The sequence below is a fragment of the Lissotriton vulgaris genome, chromosome 8 (assembly GCF_964263255.1).
Source record: "Lissotriton vulgaris chromosome 8, aLisVul1.2, whole genome shotgun sequence".
Lineage (NCBI taxonomy): Eukaryota > Metazoa > Chordata > Amphibia > Caudata > Salamandridae > Lissotriton > Lissotriton vulgaris.
Window position 1 is genome coordinate 1,280,766,661 of NC_141696.1, and position 23,990 is coordinate 1,280,790,650.

The window sequence follows — 23,990 nt, forward strand, 5'->3', positions numbered from 1 at the left end:
GCCACCATGTTTAAATACATAAAAAACTCTGCACCTCACGTGACTTTACCATACAACTGTGGCGGCCATCTTTTAACATGCATTTCAGCTTCAAAAACACGTAAGTGTAATATGTATCACTTCATGACATATTTCATTTCTTTTATCTTTGGTTAGGATGTCTTAGCCACATTTGGTAATTGTTGTTCCCATTCATTTACGCAGATACAGCGTTTTAAATTCATGCAATATTTAGCTAAGACACTCGCGTTTCTCTTTGTCTTGCCCCAGTGGGCGAATCAGTTCTTTGAGTCTTGCCCAAGTGGGCGTTCCGCAATTCATATGTCAACAGATTCTACATAGTCTTTTCCTACATGTTCATGATGTAATGGCCTTGATCTTCTAACCATCAGTTGTTCTTACATGTATCAGTGGTCAAACAATCTGGAATTAAAAACATGATATCATTACACTTAGCAAACTGTATTCAGACTAAAAACATATTATTCATGTAAGTGAATTGCTAGCTCCTCACTGATATTCAGCCCATATATATATATATATATATATATATATATATATATATATATATATATTAATCCAAGCAAACTATCTCGAACCTCTATATATATGTATATATATATATATATATAATGTATATATATATATATATATATATATATATATATATATATATACATATGTGTGTGTGTGTGTAGTAAAGGTATGTGTTGGTAAAGGAATCTGTGTGTCAGTGTGATTGTATTGTATTGTATTGTATGTGGATTTGTAGAGCGCGATTGCTGCCCGGGGGCGTCCAAGCGCTAAGAACCATCAGATCGAGAGGGGTTACCGGGGGATTTACTGAGGGGAGTTGACGAGCAATGTGTGATAAAGGATACATGGTAAAGGCATGCATGGAAAAGACTATGTGGTAAAGGATATTTCCCTAACTCATTAGAAATCAAAAATTAACATGGGAATCAGTACTTATAGGTCTGAATACCCCACATGGAGCAGCTGAATCTCCATGTGAAAATAATGAGATCTGTGGTGTGCCCACAGATCACATAATTCCAGTGCGGACAGTTACTGGTGGTACTGGGGCCACCAGAGTGAAGAGGCCACTCATATCTGGGCCTCAGGAGAAACTGCCCCGTTATAAAAAAGGATCTATTCCTTTAATCTTCTCTCAAAGACAATAAGGGCACTGGAAACACACTGATATGAGCAGAGACTCTGAACCAGTAGACCACAGAGGTGTAAACAGGATGGTGTTTTGTAACATTCTTGTACAGGAAAAGTGCAGGGACCCAAAGGGCGCTGGGGATGCTCAGACGTGGGTCCCAGGCACTCCACACCACTGGAGTCAAGCTAGCCGGGCTGATGAGAGGTGTTACCTCGAAACCGGTCCGGTCCTCGGATGCTTGATTCCGTTCTGGGAAGGACATGGCTTTTGTAGTTCGGACTGGACTGTTCCCATGGGGCACAGGGTCAGAGCTGATTTGCATATCGCCATTGTCTAACCCAGGGTGGTGTGGAGTGCAAAAAAACGATGGATTTGGGCCCAGATCTTCGGACTGGGGTGAATGTGTGACATTGATCCACATTCGGTCCATCACCTGTTTTGGGACCCAAAGGGAGCACTACCTAGAGGTAGAATTTTCGCTATTGAGTACGTAACTAAATATATTTCCATCCACAGTAAACAAAAGGAATATGCCTCTCAAATGTCCTTAACTTCATATGTTTTTACTGTGAGACAACAGTACATGCCTACTTATAATGTTCCATGCAAAGTACCAGAGCTGGCAATGAATGCTTTTTGTATTGTCTATTGTTCATTTACAAATGTGCATTTTGTATTTCTTCTACAGGCAAAGGAGCTGTGTCAAATAATGTAGCACATAGGCCCGGCTTTGAAGGATCAAATGAGCCATTCCAGACCTATCATCAGATGGGCAATGCACCTTATGACGGGCCAGGCTTTGCGGTGGATGGTGCAAATGTGCTGGGTGACGTTCCAAGGTCTATTTATGTAATGGACTATTTGCGTTCTGCCTCCCAAACTGCGGCCATGAATTCTCTGGTACAAAGACCCCCTGGTGTAGGACCACATAATACACCTGGCAGTCACCCTCTTCAACAAAAAGGTTACTCAGGCACCATGGAGACATCTGTGATGAACTATGCGTCTTCTAACCATAGTAGTCCGCCGCTACAGCTTCCCAGCAGCCACGGGTCAAACAGCCCGCATTACAGCCGGCAGCACTTGGTAGTGTCTAGGGAACCAATGGGCTACGGAGTTCAGCGTAGCCCATCCTTTCAAAATAAGTTGCAACAGGAGGCGGGGTATACAAATCTTCCAAATAAAGGGGCAGTCGTTCAAAATAGCTCTGGTCACACATTTCAACAGGCACAATCTGGCATGTACTTGCCACACTCTCATCACAAACAGACAAGCCCTTCTTCTCATCCTATGCATGTAATTACCAGAGGATCGACTTATGCAAATGATTTTCCAGATGCTCCACAGTCTCTGTTGACTCCATCAAGAGATAGCCTTAACATGGACCTGTATGACCTCAGCAACGCTCAAGTTCAGCAGTGGTCCGCCAACTCATCTCGGCGAGACTCGCTACAAAACCCACCCATGGAAACGTCCTCCCGTCAGCATGTGTCCTTCAGAGCAGAGGCCCAGGTGCCAAGTAGAACAAACTCCTTCAATAACCCGCATCAGGTTCCCATCTGTAAGAGACAGTCTCCCTCAAATAAGCCGGATCCTTCCATGGTTGCTCCAAATGCCATAACTGCAGTGAGTGCAGCTCACATACTCCAGCCTGTTAAGAGCATGCGGGTGATGAGGCCGGAGCCACAAACTGCTGTCGGGCCCACTCACCCCGGTTGGCTGGCTGCACAACCCCAATCTGTGGACAGTTTGGAAATGATGGACCCACATGCCCTGCCTGTGGGAGGAGCAAGCGCCTATGGGCTAGACGTTGATTTTGGAAACCAGGATCAAAGGTGTCCACCTCCACCATACCCAAAGCACTTGCTGCTGCAGAATAGTACTGAACAGTACGAGATCAACAACTTGTGCACAGGAGTGGAGCAAAGCTTAAGAGTTGGAAATAACTTGCCAGGCAGCAAAGCAGAGGAAGACACCAGCCCGAAAAGTGAGAAGTCTAACAAGAATTCAAAAGCTGAGAAAGTGGGAAAGGATAAAAAACAGATTCAAACATCCCCAGTTCCTGTGCGGAAAAATGGGAGAGATGAAGAGAAGAGAGAGTCTCGAATCAAGAGCTATTCACCATTTGCATTCAAGTTTTACATGGAGCAACATGTGGAAAATGTACTTAAGACCTACCATCAGAAGGTGAACAGAAGATTACAGCTGGAGCAAGAGATGGCAAAAGTAAGTTTTATTTTTTGTAAGTGTATAATTGGATGTGAAGTCTGCAGCAGAGAGAAGTCACTAATTTATTGTGTAACCATTTCAGATGAAACAGGCCTCCAATGCAATCACAGCAACCCGCTCACATCATAGCATAGTGGTAGTTGATTCTGAATGTGTACTAAGAAGTGTGCATGCAGTCTAGCCATAACAATGAAATAGGGGTGAAACTGTGGTGCAGGAAGAGAAAACTGTGGGTTAAAACTTGCCTTATTTATACATCATCCATTCAAGGACCACCTCATCCATAATTCAGCATCCGTCCTCCCTCTTCAATCAACCCTCATTCCTCATCTATCATCTATTATTCCTCATCATCCATCACCCACATCGCCCCACACCTCAGAGACCTCCACTGGCTCTCCATCCAAGAGATATGCCAGTTCAAGATCCTCATGCACTCCCAGAAAGCTCTCCATGGCTTTGGACTTGTTTACCTCAAGTAACGATTGAACTTCCACCAACCCGCTAGATATCTATGCTCCTCTTCGCTCGCCCTCGCACACAGCCCCCTCATTCACCACACACGCAGTTGCAGCCCCTCCTTCTCCTACATCGCAGCCAAGACGTGGAATGACGTCCCCCTCCAGCTCCGTTCCCCCTCCCCTTTCTGGCAGACTTCAGAAAGAGACGCAAGACCTGGCTCTTCGACAGACACAGCACCCAGATACCCCTAGGGGTGACAGAGTTTCTCCACTCTGCTGTGTTGTACAGCTGGGTGGAGAACTGTCCCAGGCTCCCAGTCCCTGTCTGAGCTGCGAACCAGGCCACTCAGACCACTCATGATCCTGCTGTCATGCTTGTGACAGCAGAGTCTTGATTGGCTAGGTAAGCCTGGGAGCCTCTGTGCGTCGTGGACAGAAGAAGCACGGAGGTGAGGCGGCTGGCAGGAAATTGTAAAAAAAAAAATTCTACCCCCCACCTCACAGCCTCACCCGTAATATTCAGTAGCAGCCGCCCCTGAACTTGGTCCCATTCTAAAGTGAAACTCTGCTGTTCCCTCAGAGTCTAATTCTCCCCAAAACATCTCAACACCTTTGTGTGAGGGTGAAGCCGATATGAGTGCCTAGGCAGTTTAACCCCTTCGATGCTGATGACGAGCTCAGCTCGTCATCACACACGGGTGTTGTGTGCTGATGACGAGCTGAGCTCGTCATGGTGCCACTAAAATGGCAATTTCCAGCACAGGGGGGGGGGGGGGAAACGCCTAGCAGCCAAGTGGTTAAGAACTGTTCTAAATTCCCCCCACTATCCCTTGTGGTGGGTGTGCTCAAAATGTTAGAATTTCAGAAGCAGCTCTTCTCATGACTTAGGAATGTGTTTTGTTGACTAGTTTCCTTGATGTCAGCGAATTCCATGGTACAATACTGTTATACTGGCCCCAGCAGATTGAGGGCAGGGTAGTAATTACCATTAACCAGCTTACGTGATCTCATAAATGCATTTTTCAGACTGCTGCACGTAGCACTAGTGAAAATGAGTTGTCTCGTCAACACATCTTTTATTGGCTAATGTGCTGTTAGATAAGAAACACTACGTAACGTGCCACATAGCACTATAGATTGCGCTATTTTCTGTACATCTCCCAATCTGAGAGGTCAACCTTAACCTTTTAAAGATCCCAGTTCTCCCCTCACTCTCCACTACACTAATAGTCCCTCAAGTTCCTGAACACGATCTTGAGATGTTTTTTATGATTTATTTTCTAAATCAAGCCTTTCAGTTTACTTCTGGTTGTTATTTTATATTTGGTGAGGATTAACTTCTGGGTGTGTTTACACTCATGGCTGCTTGGAGGTGGCGGGGGAGGCACAGAAGGCACATTTATTGCTCTCTGCATTATTTAGGTAGGGATCACTTGCAAGTCTTAGCTAATCTTCCCAATATGTTGGACCACTTTTATAGGTATCTTAACTCATGATGTAAAGAAAATGACATTTTGTTGAGTTCTACTGACACAAAGGGCCTCATTTACAATGATTTGGCGCATGGCAGCGCTACAAGTCTTTTTTGCTGCGCTGCCCTACGCCAAATCGAAAGGGCCGCAATGCACCATATTTACGAGATACGGTGCATTCCTGTCCTTTCAGCTTGCCCTGGTGCACAATTTGGTGACTAGTGCCTATGCAGGCACCCTTGCACCATGGTGTAAGGGTGTCTGCGTTGTTGTCACTATTGTTTCTGAGCAGGAAGGAACATCTCCCTACTCGAAACAATCCACGGGGGCGTTTTCCTCTTTCTATGTGTTCTGCAGAATTCAGCACACATGGAAAGAGGAGAAATAAAGATATTCCTCCTTTATCCGCCTGCCCTTGGGAGGCATACAATTGTGATGCAGTTTTACAAATCCTTGTAAATCTGGTAATGCATGAAAACCCTTGGGTGTTGCATGGGAACACTCACCGCAATGTCCGTGGAATGCCTCCCTGATGCAGTGTAAAGTAACACAGGTCATGAAAAGCCATGCTGTGCTTGGCCTCGTCGATAGGGGTCTGCACTCTGCGACGCCAGAGCATCATAAAAAGTGACACGCCAGAGGGGCAAGGAGCTTGTAATTAAGTACCAACTGGGTTGCAGAGGAAAGCCATGTTTTGATGTACTGTTGAATTCCACACTGCCCAGGGCAATACAGAGGGCTGGTAGAACAATAGGTCCACAAACTGAAAATCACAATCACAGCTTAGCTTATTAAAATAAAAACAAATGACCTTCGACTCGTGTCTGTCAGTACTTCTCACCATTCATTTTTTTTCATTGCACTTGATTCCTTGTTTTGCCATTGCTGCATTTTAGTTACGGTATGCATGAACTTCCAAATACGTACATGCTTGTATTCTCCACTAGGTACTCACCGATGAGTGGGGTTAAATGCCCTTTCCTTTGACATTGTTACAGTCACAGATAAATTCATATCAACAGCATTGCAGACCATGATTATCTTTTGCTCACTGTCTCTATTTAGACAGATAACCTTTCTTTTGCCTCCAGGGTTCTCAAATAGCATTTAAACCTTTGGGGATGTGTGATGTGTGAGTGTGGTTTGTAGGGAGAGAGAAGGCATCCCAGTGATAGAGGCAAGGATCCTATTTTAGTGGTTATACAGCTGCACTTTGAAGATACAAACTAGCCTGGCGTAATACCCAACAAACCTCCTGCCTATGTTTTTAGTGCTAAAAAGTTGACATATCCAAGGGCTGTGTGATCCAAAAACACACTTTTTAGCAGAGGAGGAAGGTGACATATATAGGAACAAACAAATAGACCGAACAAGACCCAGCACTCAGGCGTTTCCCATTGGTCCCTAAAAGTGTGTGTGCCACATTTAACAGTTATCTAGTAGCACTTGTGATGCAATTAGAAATAGGATTGCACATTTCTATTTGATAAGGGAGAATAGAATTATCTGTACCTCATTAAACAGAGATTATAGTGTTCTTTCCGCCAACATGCTACCGTTTCCCTAGACTCCTTAAGACTTTACTGGGAGGGGGACTTAGAGCGCCCGTTCTCCGACCCAGAATGGACAGCTGCCTTGGAGAGCCACACTCGAATACCCCGCAACCAGCGCTTCAGTCAAATTAAGTTCTTCATTTTACACCAAGCATACCTTACCCCAGTAAAGATTAATGAGTATTTCCACCGCATGGATTCCACCTGCCCCAGATATCATTTGGCTGACATAGACCTGTTACACACGTGGCACTGCCTCGTTTTCAATGGGTACTGGACTTAGTTGGCTGCCACCCTTGCCCGCTGCACTGAATGCAACCTCCCTTTCCAGTAGGAGATCTATCTTCTGCATCTATTCAGCAGGGGCAGAAGATACAGGGTTGCTTCCCTTTTCCTGGACTTGGGCATGGCAGCTGCTAAACGACGAATTACTAGGAGATGGAGGTCCCTTTCATCTCCCTACATAGTAGCGTGGCCTCGCACTTTACTGAACTGGGCGAAAGCATAGAGCATCGCCCTACACAGGGAAAACTTGCTAGGCCTTCGCAAATTCCCACTAGCCGCCAGCTGGGATGCTATACTAGCTGACCTGCAGAAAGACAACACAGTCCCTGTAGATTCTTTCATGGGCGAGGGGGATCTAACCATTGTAGCGCAATGATTGGGAATATCCCTACAACCCTACATACACAAGGTATACTTAGAGTACACCTCTCCCGTAGCCAGTCAGAGAGCTAATATTTACACACACAACATTTCAAGCACAAGCAATGCACATCCAGTGGGGCATTGGGCGGGGGTGGCATGGCAACATGTCACTAACAGTTACCTTCCTACCTTCCTTTGACTGACTTTGTCCTCATTTTGTTGAGCCCTACTCCCCCTGTTCAAATCTGTGTTATGATTTTCTTGGATGGTATGCATTTTCATGGATCTCACTGTGGCACTTAAGCCACAATTGATGTTTGCATCTGGCCGTTATGTATATTTATGTCTACTTTGTTTATTCTTCATATCACAGTGTATGTACTAGCAAATCCAATCTGCCCGATCTCCTGGGGTCGTTTATGTGGTTATATCATACATGCAAATGTGGTTCTTATTTGGCTTTCTACTGTGAAAACCAATAAACAGATGTACGGAAAAAAAAGAAAAGAAAAACAGAGATTATAGTGATCGGAAAAAGCATGAAAGACAGTCTACCATTGTTTAAATGGGCTTACAAGTCGGGACTGGTTCCTAAACCTGAGAGAAAAGTGAAGAGGCGGGGCATTTGGTCCCACTTCTTTCTCTTGGTTATCAGAAAGTTCCAGTTGTCGCTACAGATTAAGAAATTATTAACGTTCAATGGGGCCCCAGTACTGCCCTAGTTAGATAACTGTGACAGTTGATGCTACAGCATCTAAAGATTGCAAAGTTACAGAGCACCCACATCTAGTTTATAAAAGTAAGAATCAAATGTAATAGTTTGCGTGAAGCTACAAAGCCTTTAGCTGGAAATGGACTACAGACTCATTCAAAAAGGCCCCCTCAAAACACAATTTTACCCCAAAGCCATACTTCACATAAGCTAAATCCCATTTGATCAGGCGTAGGATATTGATGAGGAAATACCATGGGGCAAACCAACCAGAATGTAGAGAGCACATCTCAAGAGGGACATGCCCAGACTCTCATTCTTCAAAATGGCCCTCAACATGGCATTCCTCAAGGAAACTTTCCAGAACAACCATCTGCGGGCTGGGACTTTTCTCTCCACCTCTGTTAAGGTGGGAGCAGACTTCAGCCTAGATTTGTTGTCATCTGCCATGTGACAACCTGAATCTGTTGTCTTTTGCATCTATGTCTGTCTGTTCCAATGCATCTGTGTAATCTCTTTTTAAGAAGTGCCCATAATGCTGCAAAACTCAGCTCACCTGAGTGGTGGGCTCCACCAGTGAGCAGCACTTACACGCAGTACATAGAAGGAATGCATTTCCATAGGGTCATGTACCATGCAAATGTGGTTTCTACTTCTTTCTCTTGCACCCGAGGACGAAGGGGAAAATTACAAAAATTTGTACCAGAGATTTTGTGTTTCAGTTCTGATAGTTATACCCACTAGGGTCGAGGAAAGGGGACGGTTACTCAAGGGCCATGCTCACCCCTTGGGGAGAGTGAGGGGGGCACCGGGGCTAACAAAGATCCTCTTCGGAGGCGGTTTGAAGGAGGAACTTCATATCCCCCCTCATGCCTCACATCTTATCTTTTATTTCACAGCTTTTCCTGCTTCATTCAATTAATGTTGCCTCTAAATGAAATGCACACAAGATAACGGGAAGAATACGTGCAAATAGTCTAAAGCAGGGGCAATAACTCAAGATAGCGAGGTCGCCTGGCAGTTTTGGATGAACTGCTCCCATGAGCAGCAGGGCCAGTACTGATTTGCATATGGTAGGTTTCTACCTAGTGTGGCACAGTGGGCAAAAAACGATTAGTTGAAATGCTATCCAGAACAATTGCCAGTGTTTTAGACTATTTGCAAGCATTCCTCCCATCCCCTTTTCTGTATTAGATGTAACACCGTAAGTGGCCAAGGATAGCTCAGAAGTGGGTCCCTTATTTGCTGTGCCACAGTCTCCAAAGTCAACATTATCAAATTCACTTTATTTCGGTTAGTGAAACCATAAAAGGATACAGCCACACAGATCAAACTATTCCTCACTGAAGAGACCTAATAAGGCTGAGACTGGTCTGGAATGGCTTGTGTTCCCATCTGGGTGGAGGCCTTGCCTGGCAGTTCGGGTTGGACTGTTCCAATGAGAAGCAGGGTCAGTATTGATTGCCGCAAGGTAGGACTCTGTTCTAGAGAGTTAGAGTGGACCGAAAACAATGGGTTGGAATGCCTGTGGTTCAGACTATTTGCAGGCATTCCTCCCATCATCTTTTCTCGCCGCTGACCTTTTGACGCTACTAGATGTGAAATCATATTTTTAGCAGAAATTGTCAGTTATTTGAGTACGGCTTCAACTGCAAACTGACAGAAGATGGAAATGGAGCTTCCAGTGTCACTCCAACCCTCAACCCCAAAGCCTGACTACATGTAGAACTAATGCCATTCTCTAACATTGGGCTTAGGAGATGAAGGCACACAACCAAAAGCAATGCATCTCAGGATTATGAATTGGCACGTAACCAGCTACAACCACCTGCTTCTTGACTCATAAATGTCTTTCTTCACTTGGATAGCATCAGTGATTTGGAGTCTTTCAGCAGTATTAAGTAAGGGCTGCAAAGCCGAATGCTGTCCAGGGATTGAAAATACTATTAATATACTTCACCCGCCTGTCTGATTAACTTGTTGGGTAAAGGTGCACCCGTGCTCATGAATACTCAGTTCCTTGACTTGCTTTGCAACAGGTAGTACTTTTTAACTTCTCACTAATGAAAGGCCTATAGCCGAAACTGTAAATAAAAAACTGAAACCGAATCAGGTTTGCTCATGGTCAATGTCTGGATGTATTAAACTACTGTGTTAACAGAAGTTTGATATTATGAGGAAGGGTGGTTGTGCTTGTGTGTGTTTGGTGTAAGTAATGGGGAGTGTTCAGCGAGAGTGGTTTCTAAAGGATTACATTTTCAGTGATCCTAAAATGTGTAATATGATCACCAATCCCTTTAAAGCTCTGATTTATTCTGTAGTTTAATTTTTTAATTTATTTGATCACATTTCAGTACAAAGCAAATGAGGGACTATTATTTAAAAATTGAGATATTCTATGCTCATTTAAGCCACTGTCAATGGTTTGTAGATGTTGTCTTCGACCTAAGTGGCTGATAATTGCTTACACTCCTGTGGAGGGACAGTTTAAAAGTCACTACCTAGACCAGGTCAGAGTGGAGGAAGGTGTGCAGCTCAACACTGTCCTCCCAAAGCCCCATCTTACACCCACAATAGATGATCCCGGTTGCTTTTCGTTAAATCAAAGATTCCTTCTATTTAGTGGCCATTTAATCTTTTTTCGTTTGATTTCCAGTTGTCCTTACCTAAACCCTTTTTCCTGTCATACACTGTTAGAGCAACAATGATTCACCCTAAATAAATTCTTTATTGCATAAATCCTTTTTAGTATTGTGATCTGCTATGTAACTTGTATCTTCTTTCTTTCCTTAAAAGGCACGCCTTTGTGAAGCAGAGCAGAAACAAATGAGAAAAATTCTTTACCAAAAAGAGTCCAACTACAATAGACTAAAAAGAGCTAAAATGGATAAATCTATGTTTGTTAAGATCAAAACATTGGGAATTGGAGCTTTTGGTGAAGTGTGCTTGGCTTGCAAAGTGGACACACATGCCCTCTACGCAATGAAAACTCTGAGGAAGAAAGATGTCTTGAACCGTAACCAGGTGGCTCATGTGAAAGCGGAAAGAGACATCCTGGCGGAGGCAGACAATGAGTGGGTGGTGAAACTTTACTTTTCTTTCCAAGACAAGGAGAACTTGTACTTTGTGATGGACTACATACCTGGTGGAGACATGATGAGCCTGCTGATGAGAATGGAAATCTTCCAAGAGTCCCTCGCTAGATTTTACATTGCAGAACTTACGTTGGCCATAGAGAGCGTGCACAAGATGGGATTTATCCACAGAGACATCAAGCCCGACAATATCCTTATAGACCATGATGGGCATATAAAACTCACTGACTTCGGCCTCTGCACTGGATTCCGGTGGACTCACAATTCAAAATATTATCAAAAAGGTATGGCTGTTATGTGCATGTAGAGACATACAACTTAACAACCTTTTTGACTTGGTTTTTGAATCTTCTGAATGTTCTGTAATGCACATTACTGCAATGTGAATGGTTCCAAAGTTCTGCTATCTATTGGCATTTCATTCAAATAAGAATAAACGTTGAGTTTCTATTCTGCCACTTTTCTGTGCATAGGCAGGTTATCTATGAGCTATTTAACAGTCATGATTCACCATTATTTGATATGTTTTGGTGGATTTTAGCAGTGCCAGTCCTTTCTGTAAGAGCAGACTTATGTCACTCTCACAAGCTTTCTGTCCTGTTAATGGAAGACCTCACATTACTGATAGGTTACCTTTAAATTGAGCATTAAAATGTTATTAAATACCTCTCCAATATTCAAGCATAGATCACCACCTCGATCTTTTCAAAACAGCATTTATTTCTGAAAAGTGTTCTTGAAAAAATACAAAACAATCTTCACATAATCAACCAATCCCCTCACCCTCCCTGAATTGCCCACCTTTTCCAGAGAGTCACTCTCCCCATTCCTCTCCTGCTGACCTTTGACAAAAACTAGGAGGAGTGGATTTGGTAAATTTAAACAGAAGCTGTCTACTGAATGAACATGGTAGGGTTGTGGTTTTGTTTGATCACATTTGTTAGAAATTGGGTTTAGGTCGGCATAGGTATGCACCCTGTTTAAGCAGGAACCACAATCGTAGTCCGGGTAAGTCACAAGCACACCCCAAATTAACCTGTGCTCACCCTCTGGTAGCTTGACACAGAGCAGTCAGACGTAACTGAAGAGGCGATGTGTAAAGTATTTGTGCAACACTTCAAAGAGTAAATCAGTGAAAACACCATACAAATAGATACCACACCCCAGCCTACTTTAATGAACAAATCAAGAAGAAAACAACAAAAGTCCAATAAATATAACCGGGTTTATGAATTTGTAAAGATTAAGCTGTAATGTAGTGTCTAACGCAAAAAGCGCCAACCTGGGCTATCAGGTTGAGCTAGACCGGGCCAAATCCAAAAGATCAGGCAGACCTTGATGGAGAGCTGGTTGGATAAAGTCCCAGGTAAGTCCCGCTGAAGCTTTACCATATCAAGAATTGTGCAAAGAGTCCCATTCACTGGGAAGAAGTTCACCAGGAGCAAGGAAAGTGTTGGTGGCGGTTGTTCGTGGGGCTCATGCCAGGTGTGTATTCAGAGACAGGCTGAAGGCTCTAAATGGCTAAAGTAAGAAAATGACAACTTTCTAAAAGTGAGATTTTCAGAAGTACAATTTACAATCTAACTTCACCATTAGTTAGGATTGTAAACTGTGATTCCAGAGACACTAAACTTGGGGGTCCCATCTCTTCCCAATTGCTGATTACACTTATAAGATGTAATAAGTTAATCCCAATGTTATTGTATGACAGAGATAGGCCATGCAGTAGTGAAAAATTAATTTAAGAGTTTTTCACTACTAGGACATTTAAAACTCAAAAGTACGGTATATGTCCTACTTTTTAAATACACTGCACTTTGTCATTAGGCTGTCCAGGACCTATCTAGGACAGTGGCACTTGGCTTCCAATGGTCAGATGGCACTCTGGAGTTAGTGGTCCATACTGACCTAGATTGCTCAGATGGCAACAGACTAGGTGAGTGGTGAATACTGGCTCTGGTCACACGCGGACCTACAGAAGAGGCAGGGGAGTGGTCAATATTGGCTTTGGCAATCAATGTATTCGCATCAGGGAAGCTTTATTGTGAACCTATGCTCATTGCCGTGTTCCTCGACCTGCACAAGGAACTGAATTGCTGGGGTAAGGGCACTCCCGATGTGCGTGTGAAATTACTTCAACGGCTCACTTACACTTTCACTTTGAGGTATTGTGGGAATCACTAATCAGGGATTCGGAGGCGGAGCGTGGCAGGCAGATGATTAATCACGCTGGCGCCTACTGATCAGGTAACCAAAGTGTACTCGAGCAACGTACTTCCAAGGTGAGAGCGCAATCACAGCCACGCGGGAAGCAGTGAAAAGACAGATAACCGTGCGAAGAGACAGTTTAGCGGTCAGTAGGCACCTCCCTGTTTGGCTTGCCAGCCAGTCAGGCAAGAAAGCCTAACATGGAGGAAAGCAGAAGCAAAGATATTGAGAAAGATGCGCAGGCAAAGAAAGCAAACAGGCATGAAAAACGAACGGGCACGCAGATAGGCAGGGATGCAGACAGAAAGGAAGAGGGTCGAGCAAGCAAAACGGCCAGGTAGCCTGGATGATGACAAACAGGGAGATGCTCAAACGAGCAGACAAGCTGGGGGATTTGGTAACTCGTCTTTCTAAGAATATTGACAGGCTGACACATAATGTTTGGATACCACCAAGCTGCCCGAGCTGGATACATATTGTATAACGCTCCATAATACTGCACTGACCAGTTACATACGTCCCAGCCCAGTTACCTTACTGCCTAGAGCCCCTTAACACTTTCAGAGTAGGCTGCATACTCCCTAGAGCCTTATACAGCTCCCTGAAGGGGATACTTACGACCCAAAGCCCTACGCAGCTCATCGGGTAGATAATATTCAGAATAGGGCCCGATGCTGCTTCCATATTACTCAGAGCCCTATAACTCTCTCTGAGCCGATGACATGGTGAACAGCTTCCAAAAACGGTCAGGAAGTCCTTATACAGCTCTTAGACATCAGGCAGGTAACAACGGAACAGATCCCCACACTGCCTCCCCGGGATGGTGCCGGACTGCGTGTACGCCCAAAACACCTCTCGCCTGTGCAGGTAACACTACCGAAATCCCCATACAGCTCTCAGGGGCAGACCCGTTACATCCTGCAGAGAGGTGTACATTTCTGTCTCGTAGTTTTCATATTACTGGTTAAAATCACAAAACGGCTCTGGACCATCTGACAAGCAGTCCGTGGGCTTCTGTAAGCCAACCAAAAATGAGTATGCAGAGACTTTCTGGAGCACCAGCAACTTATCTCACGGGGTGACAGGGGGCAGAGGGGTGACCCAGCAGCGGAAGCGTGCCAATGTGCAATTACCCAAGAGCCGCACTTTGGGCTATATACCTTAAATCCGTCATTGCCGACTTTACTACAGAACTTCCTTTACTTTGAACCCATCTTCAATGTCTTTATTTTTAAGGTACCTTTACCCTCAACCTGTCTTCACTGATTATAATTTTAAGCCGAAATTTGCACCAATGAGTGTGCAGGACGTTTGTCAATGAGCTGCCTGTGATGCCGTTACCACGGTGGCCATTGTGCCGCTTTTCACACACCTGGCTCACTGCAGTGAATTTACCGCTGAGCTGCCACAACCCCATTTCCCTCTCTTGCCACTTCTGCTGTGTCTGGGCTCACCTTTATCTACCCAGCTGGAGCATGGCCATGTTTATCTCTCTGCACAATGGGCCCAAAGGGTGCACTTTAAGACAGTGTTTCAGCCCGGCCCTAGATGGCATTGGTGCTCTCAGCGGAGGGCCCAGGGCCCACATCCGCCTTCTAGAGAAATGCCTTCTCCTCCTAGCAGCGAATAAATAACATTGCGCCGCCTCGGGACTCAAATCGCTGCAAAGTGCTTCCTGCTTGGAAGAGTGAGTGGATGGAGCATCCGGACACAGTGACTTGGATTTATTGTCTGGGACCTGGCAGGAGGAGGAGAAGGGGTTGAGGAGTGGGTGATACGGAACTGGGCCGCTGGCTCCCGCGCTCGAGGTGTAACTCTGAGCTGTAATACGGCTGTGCAGGGATTATTGGAGCACAAGGAGGAGAGAGGGATGGAGAGGGGGTGAGGGAGAGCCGCTGCGGCAGCCACAGAGGAGACTGAGTGCAAGGAGCGCAGGCGGCGCTGTCACTCTTACAGGGATCCGAATGTGAAGAAAAAAGTGCACACCGACTAATGAAGGAGTGTGTGTGCTGCCGCCGGTAAAAGATCCAATCCCGGTGGGCGGGGCCAAAAGAAGATAAGGAGGGACTAAGAAGCTTCCTTTTAGGCATGGGCGGAAAATCCGTTCCGCTCGCGGATTTTGCGGATTTTCGGGAAATCCGCAATCCGCGAGATTCGCGAATCTCCCGCAAAATCCGCAAATCCGCGAGCAGCGGATTTTGCTCGCACTGCTCGCACTGTTCGCGTGAGTTCGCGCCCCGCGAATAAGTGCAAAATTGCAGAAATACGATCTTAGCAAAACTGAAAGTAACTACTTACCAGGTTCAAAAGTTCAGGCTCATCATTAGTAGCCATTTCCTGTAGTGCTTCCTGAGGGGCCCCTCCAGAGTTCAGTTGCCAGTTGAAACTATTATGTGACCCTGCTCTGAACCTCAGAATAGTTACACATATGCCACAAAGGTCCTGAATTACAGCTAAGGGAGACAAGCAGGAGCCAGGCTGGAAGTTAAAATCCATTAATCAGCCCCTAATTCATTATTGTCAGTTGGGGCAGGGCAGGTGTTGTAACTAATTTTGCAACAATGAAAGCACTTAGCAAGTGCAAAAGATCACTAATCAGGGCGCACTAAGGAAGCAGGTGCCAGCTAAAAAAATATTCTGTGACACATTAATCAGCCCCAAATTAATTCAGGTCACTTGAGGCAGGGAAGGTGTGCTTTGCTTTGCCGAAAATAATGTACACTGGACAACCAGAGGGTGTGGTGATGAAACAGAGGGTGGCATGGGTGGGCCAGAGGGTGGCATGAGTAGTCAGAGAGTGGCAGTGGTGACAGAGAGTGGCAGTGATGAAGAAGAGTGTCCCAAACAGGCTGGACACGTAGAAACAACAAGTTCGCAAAACTTGCGACCCGACAGGTAAGTTCGCAAATTGCGAAATTGTAAAAACCCTCGCGAACTGGCAGAAACACGGGCGAACACACAAAAAAAAAAAAATCCGCAAATTCGCGGGAATTTGCGGATTTTGCGGATTGCGAATCCGCAAATCCGCAAAATTCGCGAACGCGAGATCCGCAAAATTCGCTCATGCTTACTTCCTTTACAATCAGAAGCCAGCGTTTTGCATGAAAGATGGCGCTACCCAATTAAAAAGATGGACAGGGCTTCAACTCCGCCTTCGAGAGCTTCGGAATCCGTATTGATTCCAAGAAGCCCTCATATGACGAGAGCAGCACATGAGCACTGCTTTCGGCAGCCGAGACCTAAATATGAAGGTTTGGACCTCGCAAGAGTGTTAACTTGCCAGGTCGACATGGCAGTTTAAAATTTCACACACAGGATCTGCTGTGTCAGGCCTGAAAATGTTTAATGGGCTACTTAAGTGGGAGGCACAATCAGTGCTGCAGGCCCAGTAGTAGCATTTAATTTACCTGCCCTGCACACATGTAGTGCACTTTACTAGGGGCTTATTAGTAAATTATATATTGCAATTGTGGATAAGCCAATGTTACTATGTTTTAAGTAGAGCGCACATGCACTTTAGCACTGGCTAGCAATGGTAAAGTGCCCAGAGTCCTAAAACCAAAAACATTAATTCAGCAAAAAGGGAGAAGGAAGGGAAAATGTTTGGGGGTGACCCTGCAGAAAGGACCATTTCCAGCAGCATTTGTTTGGAAACATCAGGCTAGCATGGCCATTGGCTTACATCCCCAGTGTCAGTGCTGTTTCTGACTTCATGATGGGTAGATACAGTAAGTGAAAAGAGATGTTTATTAGCTTACATTTGTGCATCATTCTGCTTGCCAAATTTGCTAGTTTGCTGGTGGACTAGACCTTGGCCCTGAACAAGGAAGAGAGTTCCGTTGAAGATATACGTTCTGGTAAAAAAAAGACTGGTCTTCTTCCAGTGTTGGATCTCAAATCATGAATATTCTCCTAAACAAAAATCCAGGTGGTTTCCTTATTTACTTGAGTCATGTGAGCAGATATTCCCCCAACCCTTTATATTTTAATACACTTATTCATCTATTAATGTTTACCTATCGCTCTCCCACATCATAAATAACCCAGACTTTGTGGGCTCAGTAGCAAATTTCCCACACACACTGAAAAGAGGGTTAAAACTAAATATGTTTCTGCCTACATCTATTAATTCCTCAGCAATGGCTCCACACCAAGATCCAATTTGTATAAACTATTTTAAATATGGAGTGTTCTGATATTGGACCTTTTGCTTTAAGAGAATGAGAATTTGACAAATGCTTGTGTCATTAGAAGATAAAAAAGGGTCCCGGGAAATGCTGGCCTACCTTTCTGAATGGTCAGTGGTCTGAATGCCATTCCATGATTGCCACATGGCGCGTTTGCAGAGTGGTGAAGGGAGGGGGCGGGGCCTGATGCACGATCATGTCTTTTTTTCTTTTTTAGAAGGGGGGCTGTGTGTTCCTTTTTTAGGCCCTGGGGACCCCACCACCCAGGGCCTGATCCCTTTTTTTATTTTTCGCAAAAATGAACGGGATAACCAGCAATCCCTATTTTTGCTGGTTATCATGCCACACCATGCAGAGCTTTTAGTTTATTAGCCTATACACCGAACCGCCGTACATTTACAGCTGGCTGATGAATAAAGATTTTGTGGATGTTACTTGCAGTGCTACTTTACTACATAAGAAATTGTTCTGCCTATTACTTGAAGTTGTGAGAAATTCTGCATCTGATATCAAAATATTGGTTAATCATTCTTTGCTTTATCAAACTAATGATTAGTAATTGAAGTTGAGAGTAGCTTCGCTATATACACCATTATTGAGGCTTATCTTATGCCCTTCTGAATTGGATTTTAGAAATATATACATCTCTATGGGTAATTAACTACCAGAACAGATAGGAGCCCTGACGAAGTTCACTCTGGGAAAGAATCGGGAACGAAACGCGTTGGCTGTGTGCCAATTTTAAAGATCTATTGAATAAAAAGAAACAACTTTGGAACAATCATTAACGTTGCTTGTTCTGACTTCACAACAAGTGCACCTTCCATTCTTCTTCGGTGAACCTGGTATGTAGTAGTTGTATGCAAACTGAAAGGCCTAAGTTGACCACCTGCTAGGTCTTTCTCAATTTTTCAATATAATAAACCTGCTAAAAAAGTTCCATTCAGTAGTAATAAACCCTCAGGCCCACATGTCATGAGTACTAGAGTGGAGAATTTAGCTCAACTAATAAATACCATTACCCCAGGGTGAGGTAGTTCCTGGGTATGGTTATAAATATTCGAAGTTTTCAACTTGGAAATTAATCAACAACATGCAGAGTCATTATTCAACAGAACCACATTGTGCATGTTTTGCCTTTTTATCTAGGCCTCAACAGCTTTCAGCAGCTTTGACCTCCTGAAACATATCTGCAGAAAACTGCTATGGTGTGCTAATTATCACACAGGGATCTCAATGTAGACCTGAACTTGTAATCAAGACCTTATTTGATAGTGCTATATAAATGGTTACTAAGGTAATTACCCATATAGACATTCTGGATATACCCATATGGACATTCTTACGGCGTGTCCATATCTCTACACACAGAGCATAGAAAAGTCAAAAACATTCCCCAAATCATAGTTTATCTCTTGGGCACTTGTGAAGTGACAAACTGAGTGTCTTTCTTTCCTTGTCAACGAGGTGTCAGGCTACAGTTAGCTCCCAGCCAGGATGAAACTCTAACAGAGGGAGTGCTAATGGCCCTTTAAGTGAGGCTTTTATGTTGGGCCCAGCTGGAACTAAAAGTAAGAGAGCACCTTCAACGCCTGCATATTGTTACTCTGAACATAGAGCTCACAAATGTGCTGCAGTGTTAACAAACAGCACCAGGACACTGCACAGTCCTCTGAGGCTGGCACAGATCCCAGATCTAGCTGAATATTGGCTGCTGGAAGCAGAATTTCGCTGGATTCCTATCTGTTTCAATTCTTATGTTTGTGTATATTACCATGAGTGCATGCGCTAAAGCAAGCAAGATCTAATGACTTAGCCAATGCTAGTACATTAATAGTATTTTCCCATAGGGTACCTTCGTTAGGCCGAAAGCCGAATTCACCAGAAATCCAAAATGTTTCTGCTTTACTTTTACTTTCTTTCTTTAACTGTTTGCTTTTTCCTTCAATTTATAACCATGGTCCTTTGTTATTCACCCTCTGCCATATATTTCCAATATTATACAAGTCTGATATTGCTGTACTTTATACCAATTCATCCTCCTCATATCATACAGAGATCTATAAACTCAATCAGCTTCAGGGTAATAGTAGGTAACATTATGTAAGGGCTTCAATGAACTATGCACTTGCTTTGATGGCACTGCACTCTGTTATTTATGTTTAATCAGTATATTAATGAGATGGAAGCTGCTATGAAACCTGTGCACTATGATGTAATAATGAGAACGGAAAGGTACAGTAATGAATATGTACCTCTTTTAACAGCCAGAAATGTGCCCAGCAAATCCCTTCCATTGATTTCCTACTTGTCTGTTGTGGAGAACAGGTTTGCCCAGTTAGTGCAAAGTAATAACAACACATATGGGCTGTGCACCATTGTTCTTTCTGATATGTACTTTCACCTATGGAAGGGATGCAAGAAAATTCATTTTATAGATGTCAGATTTTCATACTGAGTTTCATGGTTGCTAAATTTTCTATATTGAAAACAGGGAACCACATAAGGCAAGACAGCATGGAGCCTATCGATTTTAGGGATGACGCGTCCAACTGCAGATGTGGAGACAGGTTGAAGACCCTAGAGCAAAGAGCTACTAAACAGCATCACCGATGTTTGGCCCATTCCTTGGTGGGAACGCCTAACTACATTGCTCCTGAAGTACTACTTCGAAAAGGTATGTTCATGAAGTTTTTTTTTATCACTGATAATATATAAGCTTCAGATGTTGGGTGATGATCATTATATCACATTCTGATACTGGCTTAGCTCCAAATGATGTATCTTTTTTTAGGCCTTCAGATCTGTATTTTCCAGAGGGAAATATCAAACACAATTATCCCCATTCCTATAAAACAGACTCCTTTCTGTTGCCCCTCAAAAGAAATCTTTTTGTTTTCAGAGAGACAAGGTCCTTTCTTATTTGGAAACAAAAAATCAGTTGCTTGGGGGAAGAAATCTGGGACTGTGCTAGGTTTGCCTCTTCCCTTCAAGGACCCGACAAAGGCCACATACATTAATTATGATAAACGCACTTAAGAGGACCCAAAGAAGAAATTAAGCAGGGAAAATAAACAAAAAATGTACTTATTACAGCATCCAACTAACCCTCCTTAAGAAGAAGTAGACAATAACAACTTAGATATTTGCAAGCAGCAAATAAAGAGATGGAAAATGGGATGGTGTAGTCTTGGAAAGTTAGAAATGAGTTGGAGAGGTAGAAACGTATGGTCTTGGTGGTTTGTAATTTTATTCCAAGACAGTGGTCATAGGAGTTGTAGTATTTATTGATTCAGTAAGGATTGTTGCCTTCAATTTGAAATAAAAAAGGATTCTGCGTAATATTTACAAAGGTAAGTAACAATTGTGAGCAATTTACACATGTAAATTTAATCTTTACTACTTTTGGTTATCCACCAAATCTGACTGTAAAGTTAGTCAAAAGTGTAGATTTATAAGTCTCCACCCTCTTTAAAGGGGAGGCGGGGTGGGGGGGGGGGGGTGGAGCCACATTTTCAAGTGTATATTACTACTGCCAAAAAGAACAGTAGTTAATCAGCACCACACACGGCCAACCGTATCGCAGCACCCCACCATACAAAATAATAAAGGTAGTGACATTAAATAAAATCCTGTAGAAAATACAGTTAAGTTACTTAAAATATTTAAAAATGTAATAAAACATAATTGAATGTTAAAAACAGCTAAGAAATGCATATTTATTTATGAAATACTTTAATACCTTTTTTGACTTTCAAAATGAATGACCATTACCCTTTATTAAAATATAATTAGTCTCCTTTTAATTAATCCTATATACACCTTAATAATTGTTACTGCATAATAACAATTTTTTTACTTTACGTGTTCTTTTTATTTCAACTTCAGAAAAATTAGTTTTATTTAATTTAATACATTTACATCATTAAAGATTTATTAAAAAATTAAATTTCCACTATGTAGGCAGTGGTAGTTTGTCATGTGGAAGGATTACGCTTACCAAGTCATAGAAACTTTCTTTCTAGTTTTTGACTAAAGAAGATGTGTTTGTAGCAAGAATGAGTTTGGGTATTAGAAGGCTTCCCCAGCAGAATCATTGCCTTTTAAAAGCCATTGAGAGAATCTAATAAAGGTTTTACGAGGCAGAAGGAAAGGGACCGGGCACATGCTTGGAATGGTCACAGTCATGAAGAAGAAAAAGAAAGCAACATTGCAGGCTACGTTGAGACTTTCTTATGTCTTGGTATTCATTCCATAATATTAGCAAATAGTAAAACCAAAATTGACTAGTTACATTATCATCTGCCCTATGTCACTTCCTTGTGTTTCTTAGTGCTACACATTCTCTATATTATTACTCAATTTGGCAGCAGAAATACTCATTAGACAAGTCAGGTACCAAAGACCGATGCTGGAGGTTAAAAAAGATTTAATATATATGTAAAGTCACATTTGTATTTATTCTCATGCCAGATATAAACAGTGTTTTTTTTTTCAACCTTGTGCCTTTTTAGGGTACACTCAACTTTGCGACTGGTGGAGTGTCGGTGTGATTCTTTTTGAGATGTTGGTTGGACATCCTCCATTTCTGGCTAACACTCCTACGGAAACCCAACTTAAGGTAGGCTTGTATGTTCATTAAAATATTTGTCATTTCTTTGAGTAGACAACATTCTTGCTTCTTGCCAAGTTTATACCATGGCAGCACAGCACCTTTGACATTGCCAAACTATGTATTGCCACAAATGTCATTTGCATCTCCAACATAAATTAGTGATCTGTAACTTACAATACCTCCAGTTTTCTACTTCCTCTTGCATTGGGAACATAGGCTCTTGCAACACTCTCAAATTCATCAATATCTCTGTTTCTTGCACCGCGTTCCTCATCTCTCAACCAGCCCAAAAACACAGTCATCAATTCCCCTCTATTTACCTACCTTCACTTTCTCATTGTTTAAAATTTCTTTCTTCAATCTTCCCCTGGAAAGCAGAGTGCCATTTATTCCTCGCTTTCTTCCCTCTTCCTTGCACCTTGGAACCGACATTATCAATCTTCATACGTTTTGAGTTGTCTTTTTTTGTTTTACCCTAGTACATGGTCCTAAAGTATATTTCAGTAAGTGTAGGGAAAAAACCAAGATGTGAAAAGTATCTTGGAAGAAGCAGACGCAAACCCTTACATAGATGTACAACTTATTAGAGCTGCGATAGGACTAAACCTTGGCTTGGGCTACCTAGATCAACCTGTTGTGTTTTTCAAAACTGATAAGGCATACACTACACAAAACCATTAACAGTTGTGCATTGTGTTTCATTGTAATTCAGTTTGATTTATTGTTTGATTTTTGTGTTAATAAGCTTTTACACAGCGATGAAAAACAAATTGAGACCTTTGTAATTCCCATCAAACATTTATTATTGCCTCCTATTAAGTGCTAGAATGGAAAACCTCCCTCACATGTTCAGAAACTATTTATATTGATTTGCTTTACTATCCTACCTTTGCTCTACATAGCCATCATTGTTGTGAAGCCTTTACAATGGCTGGCACTGCAGAAAGTCGCTCTGTGACTTTGTTCCTTCTAATTTCCTCTTTCTCTGTTGCAAGTAGTTGGGGTAATAGAGATGGGATTATTGTAATAATTCTCCCTACTATATAAACTTTCAGTTTCAGAAGAGCCTTATTTTTAATAAGTCTGCTTATGTTGATTATTTCTTCACTTTAATATATCTATTTATTCTATGAGTTATCAATAATTAACAAGGTTTTTTTAGATACGAAGAAAGGCTCATTCCTCAGCATACATGCGTCTATTCTTTCTCTGTTTAATTGTTAGAGGTCAAAATATCAACCATCCATTTGTGATACATTTAAAAAATGTATATTGATTTCAAATATACTAAAATGAAACACTGTTTTGTGTTCTGTTTCTCTCTTAATTTGAAATTATAATTCCTTATTCAGAGATATCAGATGTGTAGTTCTGAGTTCACGGCACATTGAATATTTATTTTGCTAATAACTTTGGCCATTTGCCAAATCTGCAAGAAAATTGACAATGGCTTGCCTTTGCATAGAGGATATTGGTGTGATCCAAAGTTTTGCTTATCATTTGAAGACCAGTACACATTTTGCTCTCTTAAACAGCAAAAGCTACTGAATGGATTTACATCAAACTATACATGAGGACAGAACTTTTTTGGTTTTGTGTAAAACTGTTTCATAGCTAGTGAGATGTTTGAATTACAAAAACA

At 42.7% G+C, this 23,990-nt stretch overlaps 1 protein-coding gene across 2 annotated transcripts in view; it reads left to right on the forward strand.

Annotated features, from left to right (window-relative positions):
• Positions 1-23,990, forward strand: part of LATS2 (large tumor suppressor kinase 2) — a 123,794-nt gene that overhangs the window by 90,349 nt on the left and 9,455 nt on the right. For both annotated transcript variants that reach the window (XM_086935207.1, XM_086935206.1), the window contains exons 4-7: positions 1,857-3,394; positions 11,040-11,622; positions 20,228-20,410; positions 22,248-22,354. In XM_086935207.1, the coding sequence (XP_086791333.1) occupies positions 1,857-3,394; positions 11,040-11,622; positions 20,228-20,410; positions 22,248-22,354 (2,411 nt within the window). The remainder of the gene's footprint in view (positions 1-1,856; positions 3,395-11,039; positions 11,623-20,227; positions 20,411-22,247; positions 22,355-23,990) is intronic.